Here is an 11,739-nt window from a genome sequence, read left to right on the forward strand (position 1 = left end):
ATTTGAACCGTTGAGCTCCCTTACCCAAACTGAAACGTCTACCACTAGGCCAGAGCCTACGGAACAAGAAAGTTTAGCAATGAGTTCTTAACCAAAGTGGGGACTTGAAATACTCCAATATATAAAATCATGTCTTCTAATTCCCCACCATCTTTGGATAGTATGTACAGGATGCAACTCTGGCCTTCTAATGCCCCATCATGCCTGTTACCCATTTTGTCCTAGGGTCCTATCAATGCTTATTGCAGTGGAATATCAAGGTATTCGTCCTTTTGTCCTCTGCAATTGTTCCCATAATTAGGACATAAACCTTGAGTTAGCAGTTATTCTGTACACTGTGTTTTTGAGGATTTGTCATCTTATACATTTAATCAGAACAATCTTGCATGAATTTCAAGTGAAGTATTTCTAGTGCTTCCTTTATAAACAGGTAGCATCTGAACTTGTTGGTTAGTAGTAATTTTCTTGAATTCCGATTACTGCCAAGCCCCTTAAATGGGAAACACTCTGCTCTCCATCAAAAAAGAAAAGAGAAACAATCAAATCGACTTTCCAAAGAGAGAGGTAGTATAAGTGTCTTCTCGAGGGAAGGGGCCTCCTGGTTACTTTAGTCTAGACTCTAGATGCTGGTCCTTCTCAAGCCATTCACCATAATAATAACAAAATTACCTTTGAGATATATACATCCCAAGGAAGCCTAAAACAAATGCCAGTTATTTGATACTGTAACAGAATTTCTAAGATTGTTTCACTGAATTCTCAAGACCTGCCTTAAGGCATTAACATCCAAACTAACATGTTATTTGATGAATTCTAGTGAAGTCTTCCTGCTTTTCGGTTAAAATGTATGTTATTCCATTGCATACCTTATCAATAGTGTAACTCGTCACCAAGTGTTTTATAAAAATTTTCTTTGTTAATTGTTTATCAGAAAGAGTCATTTTATCTTTTCATGTTCTGACATCTTTGAGCCAAAAAACAGGCAGCAGCAGAAGAAAAATTCAAACTTTGCGTCAACGCATACAAGTCTCTTTGCAATACTCTTTCTACCGCATGAGCTATTGTTGAAGCTGCACAATATTCTTTCTTAAATTTTCTCCTAAGCGGTTTATTCTTATATTGTATTATTATAAAATTTTGAGTTATTCCTTGTTTGAGCCCCAGTCCAAGGTGGACTTGTGAAGCGTGCAGTCAAGGAAATCTTTTATATTAAAATTATTATTGTAACTTAGGATTATTGATGGCTCAAATTTTGGTGATAATAAAAGTCTCGTTTGAAGCTCATATCGTAAATTGCTTGCTTCAACTTGCATATGAGAATCATTTTTATTGTTATTGTAATTTAGGATCTTTGCATTGCCAGTCTTAGGTGGTAATATTGGCCTCTTTCAATTAATATATTTTAGTGTTTTCTCTGTTAAATTGAATGATGTAACTTGTTCCTTTTAATTGTCTTGAATTCGACACCCTAATTCTGCTGTTGGGTTCATTCTTGAGAGTTTTATTTAAAGTTATGAAGACTCAAATTACATGATATTGGAGTTGTTTATTATCCATTTAAATGGAGGAATTCTTTTGGTGTTTTTACTGTGAATCATTTAAGAAAGCTGAATAAAACAAAAAGGAGAAACATCTCAAATTTTTGCACTAAATCAACGGCGGACAAATCAACCAATGATCCAATTTTAGCAAACCAACGGGGACCATGGGCAAAGTCCAGATGCCAAGAAGCTTTATAAATGATCTGATTTCAATAAATCAACCGTGCATAAATCAACCAATGATCCGATTTCAGCTAATCAACCTAGATCATGGACAAAGTCGGGATGCCATGATACTTTCTTTCTTTAAGATCATTACTCTTTTCTTCCCTGCATTTGTTGTAGTTTTTCTCTCTAAAATTTCAATATGCTTTCTCTTTAAGACTTAAAATTTGATATAGTTAATCTCCATAAAAAATTTGAGATAGTTATTCTCTTTAAAAAAATTCAATTAGTTTCTCTCTCTAAAATTTGATATAATTTTTCTCTCTTTAAAGTTTTAAGATTCTTTCTCTTGGTAAAACTTAAAATTTGTGATAGTTTCTCTCCCTAAAAAGTTTCAATTATTATGTGTCTCTAAAATTTGATATAGTTTATCCGTCTTTAAAATTTTAATATATTTTCTTTCTCTAAATGTTAAAATTTGAGATAGTTTGTCACTCTAAAATTTTTTAGATAATTTCTCTCTCTAAAAGCTTTTTGGTACGTTCTCTCTCTTTCAAAATTGATATAGTTTATCTCTCTAAATTATAAAATACTTTCTCTACCTATAATTTAAAATTTGAGATAGTTTCTCGTTAAAATTTTTGAGAAAGTTTATCTCTCTAAAACTTTTGAAGCATATTCTCTCCTAAACTTCACATTTGAGATAGTTTCTCTCTCTAAAATTTTAAGAGACTTTCTCTTGTTAAAACTTAAAATTTGAAATAGTTTTTCTTCTTAAAAATTTTCACTCATTCATTTACTTCTAGGTCTTTTTTTTTTTTTTTACTTTTATAGGAGACATAATGGTTATCGTTCATCAACATTCAACCCATAAAAATATGGGTGACTGCATTAAAAGGGAAACTTAAAACTTAAAATTTGAAATAGTTTTTCTTCTTAAAAATTTTCACTCATTCATTTACTTCTAGGTCTTTTTTTTTTTTTTACTTTTATAAGAGACATAATGGTTATCGTTCATCAACATTCAACCCATAAAAATATGGGTGACTGCATTAAAAGGGAAACTGATAAAAAAGAGAATTAATAAAAAAAACAAGGGGATGTATCAGGAATTATTTATACACCATTGTTTTACTTCTATGAAATAAGGTATTTCTTCGATAAAAATGCCAGCAAATTATTGATTGTGAAAGGGATGCAACGAACACCATCAGTCAAACAAGTTTTCAATATTTATGCATTTTCTGTTGAGGATTGATGTCTTGTATTATGAAAAAATAGATCTGTCAAGGTGGAGTCAAATAGACAACTCCGGAGGGCCGTTAAAAGCCCGAAGGGAGGCCAGGTAGACTCGATGGACTCGGCCCCTGCGAGGGTTCGAGAGCGACAGGTCCCGAGGAAATTTTTTTGCGTCTGTATATGGGGTATTTCGATAATTTGTACCATCTGCCTGAGACTATATATATTGTTGCGATGGGGTTTTTTTAGGTTAAAGAAAAACAAAGATTTCTTTGTAATATGGAAATAGAGAGAGAGGTGTGAGGAAGAGAGCCATTGAAATCTTATTCTCCATTATCAGTAAAGAAGCTCTCATCTCCCCGTGGACGTCGGCACGTTATCGAACCATGTATATCTTTGCGTTGTGGTTGGTTGTCTCTCTCTTTTGTGTTTGTTTTTTCTTTCTTGTTTCATGAATTGTTTTCGTTTTTACATTTTCACCATAATGCAACTAACATATTTTTTTTTAGAAACATAAGAAGCTAGATTTTAAATAAATTTTCGTTATTTTTTGAAGTTCTCTTAGGTCAAAGCTATCCAATTCTCCGATATGGATCACCAATCCATCAATCTAACCCGATTTTTTGATGATCGATCCATAACATCGATCCGTTTTAAAACTAAAACAATCCTTATAATATATATAAACGTTCTCATACAATCCCTTAAAATAATTTTAACTTAAAATTTAAAATTTATTTTCTTTTAAGATTGATGAATGTGCGCGTATAGGACAAGTTATCTCTCTGTCAAGACACTAGATGGATTTGCATGTGGACGCCATTGATCAAAGACAGCTACTTCGCATGCCAAAGACCCATTCTGGTTGAGCCCCTTTGCCTTCCACATAAGAGCAATCCCAATGGGACAACACCCATATAACTCCATTTTAGATTACCCTACTCATGAAACAATTTTCCTTTTGCTTTATAATGTTAAAAGGAAAAAGTTTATAAGGTGCCAACCTTATACTCTAAGTAAGGTGCACCTTAAAAACCCAATAGCGATAAAACCCTCAAATCTGTCATCTCGACTTCGAGATTCATAGACATGAAGAAAAAGCGAATTCTAGTATGAAAAATAGTTCATCTTCTAACACATTATCTGGATTGTTCGTTTTTAAAATTTTCAAGTGTTTATAAATCTGTTCGATCATTCTCATTTTTAAAACTTTAAATTTCATAATTAAGAAAGACAATATATTTTTCATATTGCTTTACGGTACCAAAACTGTATTTTCGCCTTATTTGAGTACGCCTCCCATGTTAGAATGTTTATTTGCGCACTTTACGGGAAGCTTACGAAATGATCCCCATCAACCGTCCACTGATGGGACCTCCGGAATGCCTCCCATGTTAGAATGTTTATTTGCGCACTTTACGGGAAGCTTATGAAATGATCCCCATCAACCGTCCACTGATGGGACCTCTGAAATGCCTCCCATGTTAGAATGTTTATTTGTGCACTTTACGGGAAGCTTACGAAATGATCCCCATCAACCGTCCACTGATGGGACCTCCAGAATCAAGCAATTCAATCGTGAGACTATGGGAAAATCAGCAAAGAAAACGAAAATTGTTTTATGCGGCATGGACCGCATTTTTACATTTGCTGCCCCCGAGGTAATAAAGCAAGCGTCCAAATAGGTGGTCTATTTAAAAATAATTTAAATTAATAGTCTAAATATTTTATCGATAGACTTAATATTTTATATTTTTTAAATTTATTTATTTATTTATATTCATGATCACTTGCGTAAAAAAATCTCCCTCAAAAATAGACTTTTAAGAGGTGTCTTCTGGATGGACTAAGAGAGTGTTCAGCAAATCAACCGTAGACCAACGGCAAACTTTTAACACGTAGAAAAAGTTCGATTTTCACCTATTCAACCGTTTGACGACGATTGCCCAAATTTGGGTTGGGTAGGTGTAGTTTGTATAGCGGCGAGGTTCTAAACATTCAAAGTAAACCGCAACTTCAAATAGAAACGTGATCTTGATAGCTTTAAAATATATTTTTATATTTGTTTATAAAATTTAAAGCTTTATAGAATATATCTATGAAAACTTGAAAATCTGGGTAGGGTAGGTGTAGTTTGTATAGCGGCGAGGTTCTAAACATTCAAAGTAAACCGCACCTTCAAATAGAAACGTGATCTTGATAGCTTTAAAATATATTTTTATATTTAATTATAAAATTTAAAGCTTTACAGAATATATCTATGAAAACTTGAAAATCTGGGTAGGGTAGGTGTAGTTTCTATAGCGGCGAGGTTCTAAACATTCAAAGTAAACCGCACCTTCAAATAGAAACGTGATCTTGATAGCTTTAAAATACATTTTTATATTTAATTATAAAATTTAAAGCTTTATAGAATATATCTATGAAAACTTGAAAATCTGGGTAGGGTAGGTGTAGTTTGTATAGCGGCGAGGTTCTAAACATTCAAAGTTGTCACACCCCAAGAATTTACAATACTGATATTCTTGAGATGTGGCAGTCAAAACATATATATACATCTCTTTTTAGAACAAATTTACAGTGGCGAGGTCTTACAAAGTAAATAAAGAAAGCTAGCACAACAACAGTATCTTCTAAGGTTGATCTTGACTAGCACTCAAAATGAAACGCAGTTATCCTGAAAAATGTTTACCATAGTTTGATGAGTTTGGCTACTCAGTAAGTGATCATCATAATCCTAAAAATAATCATGGTCGAAAGATATCAATATTTTCCAAAATGAGATCTATTAACAGAAATGCATCAACAGTTTCACTTTCAATAAATGCATAATTAAGTATAATCCGAATAAGTGAAATGCACATAACACTTTAACGCGTCAATGCATAATTCAAAGGATTTAACGAAATACCCTACTGGCGTCCCAAGTAGGTCACCTATATACCCCATCAGCGTCCTGATAGGTCCACTTAATCCCTATTGACGTCCCAGATAGGTCCACTTAATCCCTGCAGGTCCACTTATACCTCACCGGCGTATCGGATGAGTCCACTTAATCCCTACCGGCGTCCCGGATAGGTCCACTTATACTTCACCGGCGAACCGGATGAGTCCACTTGCATACTTAAATTATTTCAAAATCTCTTTAAACATTCGAAAGCAGCAAATATCATGTACTCAACATATCACTGAAATCACTAATATGAATTTCACTAAAACCATTAATAACAGTCACTTTCAATAACATTTCAACCAATCAAATATTTTGGGCTCAAATTTAGAAAGGTAGCAGTTTGTAAAAGCATTCTAGCGTAATTTTCAATTTAATATGTATAGAAAAACTCTTATAAAAATTCAAAAATACGGAATTATCACAATTTATGGGATATTAATCCACAAATAAACATTTCACAACAATACTATAATCAATTGCAAAAATGTCAATTTTTTAAAATAATAAGACGGTCATTTGCACATGAATTTTACAATGTTTAAATATTCAAAACAGTAGAAAGAAATATCACAATTTGACTAAAAGCAGAAATATCACATTTATTTCTAACAATAAACAAGAAAAATAAATAAATTTATTTTTCTAATTTACAGCATTCAAAATTTCTAACATAGATAAAATATCACAATTTTTATCTAAAAGATTACTTTTCAAGATAATGAGGTCACGTGCGCATAAAATTTATCGCGCCTAAAATTCATGATAATAAGCAGAAATAATTATTTCATTTTATTTTTAAAAAGAATGGATTATTTTTCGAGACAATGAGGTCACTTACACACAAAACTGATAAAATAAAGATTTTGGACATAAATATCACTATTTATTAAAAACAGACTATTTTTCAGGAAGACGATGTCACTTACACACAAAACTTATAAAATAAAGATCCTGGACGGAAATATCACTATTTATTAAAAACAGACTATTTTTCAGGAAGATGATGTCACTTACACACAAAACTTATAAAATAAAGATCCTGGACGGAAATATCACTATTTATTAAAAACAGATTATTTTTCAGGAAGACGATGTCACTTACACACAAAGCTTATAAAATAAAGATCCTGGACGGAAATATCATTATTTATTAAAAACAGACTATTTTTCAGGAAGACAATGTCACTTACACACAAAACTTATAAAATAAAGATCCTGGGCGGAAATATCACTATTTATTAAAAACAGACTGTTTTTCAGGAAGACGATGTCACTTACCCACAAATACTTAAGAAGGAGCTTCCGATAAAAATTCGGCTAGAGAGAGGAGTTCACTGTGTTTCGATCAGAGAGAAAAATCTCATAAGTTTTCTAAAGTAGGAGTCCTCATCTCTCTGAATTTAAATTCTACTAATATATTATTTTATTTTTTTATTACGTTACAGGTGTGAACGTTAGCTTATGCCTTAAACGATTAAAGCCCACATCGACGTGGGAAGAGCAAAGAAGCAACAAAGCTTTTAAACCAAAAGCTTTGAAAAATAGAGATGGTCCCTAAGGACCATCATGTTCAAACGAATCATCATGTATTAAAAGTTTATTTTCTTCTTCTTTATTTTTTTTTCAAAAGTTTAGGATTGTTACAAAAGTAAACCGCACCTTCAAATAGAAACGTGATCTTGATAGCTTTAAAATATATTTTTATATTTAATTATAAAATTTAAAGCTTTATAGAATATATCTATGAAAACTTGAAAATCTGGGTAGGGTAGGTGTAGTTTGTATAGCGGCGAGGTTCTAAACATTCAAAGTAAACTGCACCTTCAAATAGAAACGTGATCTTGATAGCTTTAAAATATATTTTTATATTTAATTATAAAATTTAAAGCTTTTATAGAATATATCTATGAAAACTTGAAAATCTTAAAAATTGACACCTAAAAAATACGTGCATTATTTTCAAAACTTGAAATCTTTTTTTGTTCATGTCCAAGCGTCATAATTTCAAGATGATCAATTTAAAGATATTTGAGCATCAAAACAACCTCTTCTAATGAAAATTTTTTGATAGATTCTAATTTGATTGTTTAGAGCCTCGGCTCTACATAAACTTCTTCTTTATCAATTGAATTGCAACACATGGAAAAATCAGGACAGTCAAAACTTGCCAGGCTTATAGGGTGGAATTCATCCCCCGCTTTCGATGCCCTCTTAAAGCAATAAAAAATGTCTTTTAAAAATTGGTCAGATAAGTTTCGCTGAATGAAACCTTCAGCTTTCTTGGTCCTATAAGATCCCATTTCGTTCTTCATCCGTGATTTTGAGGCATTTGCATCTAATTTTAGCTGAAAAAGGTCTCGGATCTGAAGCTTTTCGGTGAAATATTGGGGTTTTCGTGGCTTCATTTTGTGTATTTCACTAGCAAGGCTCTGGAGTATCAGTGCCCCCGTTTTAAATCATCAGAAAACGCAAAAAACACCAAGGTATCGTTTGGAATCTTGGATGCCAGGAAATATTGTCTCAAAAAAACTATTTCCTGTGAAATATGTTTCATGGGAAAAGTAGTTCTTGTAATTTCTATTGTTTGGGTGGTACATCCAATCATAATATTTTTCACTGTTTTCGGTTGTATTATTTATTATAAATTCCTTTTTTTTTGTGTGTTAAATTTGAAATAGTTGTTTTTTTTTTTTAAAAAAAAAAAACGTTACACAAGTTTCAATGAGCTATGAAAATATTACATCCGCAAAAAGAAGAGAAAACTGAGCAAAGGGTATGGAGGAGGAGAGTTTCTCTCTCTACAACATTTGGCCACGTGAGAAACTGATTAGTGCGTGACTTTTGTCGTTGTAATCGGTCGTAGTCCATTTTTTACACCAATTCGTAGCCAGATGGTTAGTAAAAATACTTATACAGCTAATCTCATGAAGCAGTTTTTTACATGAAAATACTTCTCAAGAAATACTTTTAAGTATTTTCATGCCTACCAAACGTACCACATTGAGATAGTTTCTCTCTATAAAATTTTCAATTAGTTTTCTTATCTAAATTCTGATATAGTCTCTCTCCAGATTTTAAAATATTTCTCTCTATAAAATTAAAAATTTGAGAAAATTTCTCTCTCTCTCTATTTTTTGAGACAATTTCTTTTTCTAAAAATTTTCAATTTATTTTCTTCCATAAAATTATAGTATATCTCTCTAAAATTTTAGGATATTTTCTCTCTAGAATTTAAACTTGGAGATAGCTTCTCTATCTAAAATTTTTGAGATAGTTTATCTCTCTAAAATTTTTTAATTAGTTTCCCTCCTTAAAATTTGACATAGTTTTTCTCTCTAAAATATTAATATACTTTCTCTCTAAAAAGGTTAAAATTTGAGATAGTTTCTCTCTCTAAACGTTTTTAGCTACTTTCTCTTTTTAAATTTTGATATAATTTGTCTCTCTAAATTTTAAAATACTTTCTCTATCTAGAACTTATACAGTGCGGTTTCTATAAGGTTCCAACCTGAAACAATCAGATTAAGGCGCACCTCCAAATTTTATCATAACATACAATTTTGTTGTAAAAAAATTCTTAAGACTATCTTAATCTTTATTTTCATATCTAATTAGTTTTAAACTTCAAAAATAGTTAAAATCAAGTCGATTTATAAATATATGAAAATCTTGAAAATGGATGGTCTAGATAATGTGTTGCAAAATGCACTCTTTCTGAAACTCAAAAACCTTTTCTTTTTCTTATTCATAAATCTCAACATCGAGATGATCAATTCGAGAGTTTTTCAACATTAAAATAACCTTTTTGACAGATTTTTTAGGTGCATCTGTAATTTTATATTTTAAGGTGCACCTTATATAAACTTTTTTCAAACTTAAATTTGAGATAGTTTTGAGAAAGTTTCTCTCTCTATAAAATTTCAGGTACTTTTTCTCTAAAACTTAATATTCGAGATTGTTTTTCTCTTTAAAATTTTAAGATACTTTCTCTTGTTAATAGTTAAAATTTTAAGAAATACTTTTCTTCACAAAAATTTCGATCCAAATGCCAGAAATGTACCATCTCCGCATAAAACTGTTTCTGGAAATACTTTCCCTGGGATCCAAACGACCCCAAAAATTAAAACCTATTTGAAACGTTTTTCCTGCAACTCCCCTTCTTTCGCACAATACAAAACCATTTTTGGTGTCTAAATGGGATTTTTTGAGATATGTTCTTAGTAATGGTGGGAAAAAATAATAGAAAAAAATGAAATAAAAAATAATGGATTGAAAAATGAGAACTTTGAGCCTTCTAAATTGAAGCTTGGTTCCTCTTTTTCAAAAGTTGGAATGGAAACCTCTATAAAAAATAATAATAATACTAATAATAAAAAAAAAAAGGAAGAGAGAGCCAAAGCTAAATTTTTTAAGTAAATAGCAAGTGAGATTGAAAAATAAGTATATTCTCTCTCTCCCTATAGTCCCTTGGTGTTGTTATTTGAATTTATTTCTCAAATATTATATGAATCAATTTCCCATCATGCTGACGTTCTTCTTTCTCTTCATGTTTCTCTAAATATTTTGATATCCCTTACATTCCATGCTACATCCAAGTTTTAATGGTTTCTAGCTTAGTGCCCAGTTATGAACATAAAAATCAGACATGAAAACTAATTTTTAGGTCCTTTTTCTCAAATTTGTGAGTCTTTTTTATCGGATCTTTTACATTGAAATGACATGAAGCGTGGAGACTGTCTCATATGCAGTGAATGGAAATCATGAAGGAGTATATGGCTGAAAACATTGAGCAATTGCTAGAGGAGTTTAATCCCAAGGAAACTATGGGGCCTTTGAATCTGGAAAATGGAGATGCTCTAGAGACTCTAGACAATGGTGAAAACCGTAGTTTCGATTCAGGTGAAAGGGAGATTGTTCTCGAAAGTAATGTGCACTTGAGTTGCCTTGAAGTTACAGAGCCTGATGCAGATGATGAGGTTACAAGAGAGAAGGACGCTTATATGGCCAGCATTTTGGCGAGGTATCGGAAGCTTCTCGTCGAGAGGGCCAAACACTTGTTGGGTATGAGTTTCTCATTTCTGTCTTCTATTATTCAAATATGGTATAAATAGAAAATACAAATTTTTGGGTTCAGAAATTTGTGGTTACAACTTTGAACTATCGGAATGTCCATGCTTTGAATTAGGATCTCATGCATGGCTTTCTCTCGATAATGATTTGACCACTGGAAAGCAACAAAGCAAAAAAAAACTAAAAGAAGCATCACTACTTATTTCATTTAACAGTTTCTTTATAAAATATACATGTCCCTTTCTCTCTCTTTTTCCTCTCATTTATTCTCTCTCCCCAAAATCTAATTACTCTCCTTCCTACATGTAGGTTATGTTACATTTATATATATATATATATATATATATATATATATATATATATATATATATATATATATATATATATATATATATATATATATATATATGTTATATATATATATATATATGAAAAAGCTGGGATTAGCTCATTAGCTCATATGAACATATGAGTCTAATGGTCCAGATTGAATCTGACCCGATCTGACGATCAGGGATGTCCGGTAGTGTTTGAATTTTAATTTTTTTCTATAAATTTAAATCACTTGAAATTTAGGGAGTGTGTTCATAAAAAATAATTGAATCTTTGAAAAATATCAAAAAAATATATGAAAAATTGTCTCATACGGGCTGGACCGCATAACTACATATGCAGTAAAAAAAGTGCAAAGCATCTGTGCAAGCAGGTGTTCCATCTAAAAATGATAGAAACTAATTGTCCAAAACTCCAAATGTTTTCTTACTAGAATTA

At 31.5% G+C, this 11,739-nt stretch overlaps 1 protein-coding gene across 1 annotated transcript in view; it reads left to right on the forward strand.

The window, feature by feature from the left end:
• Positions 1 to 8,237: 8,237 nt before the first annotated feature.
• The window catches only part of LOC148779698 (serine decarboxylase-like), a 13,251-nt gene continuing 9,749 nt past the window's right edge, over positions 8,238 to 11,739 (forward strand). The window contains exons 1-2 of the mRNA XM_088851751.1: positions 8,238 to 8,381; positions 10,647 to 10,959. Coding sequence (XP_088707877.1) covers positions 10,650 to 10,959 — 310 coding nt within the window. The 5' untranslated portion in view covers positions 8,238 to 8,381; positions 10,647 to 10,649. The remainder of the gene's footprint in view (positions 8,382 to 10,646; positions 10,960 to 11,739) is intronic.

Source organism: Amborella trichopoda, chromosome 11, assembly GCF_054954075.1.
Source record: "Amborella trichopoda isolate Santa Cruz 75 chromosome 11, AtrichopodaSantaCruz75HAP2 v2.0, whole genome shotgun sequence".
NCBI lineage: Eukaryota > Viridiplantae > Streptophyta > Magnoliopsida > Amborellales > Amborellaceae > Amborella > Amborella trichopoda.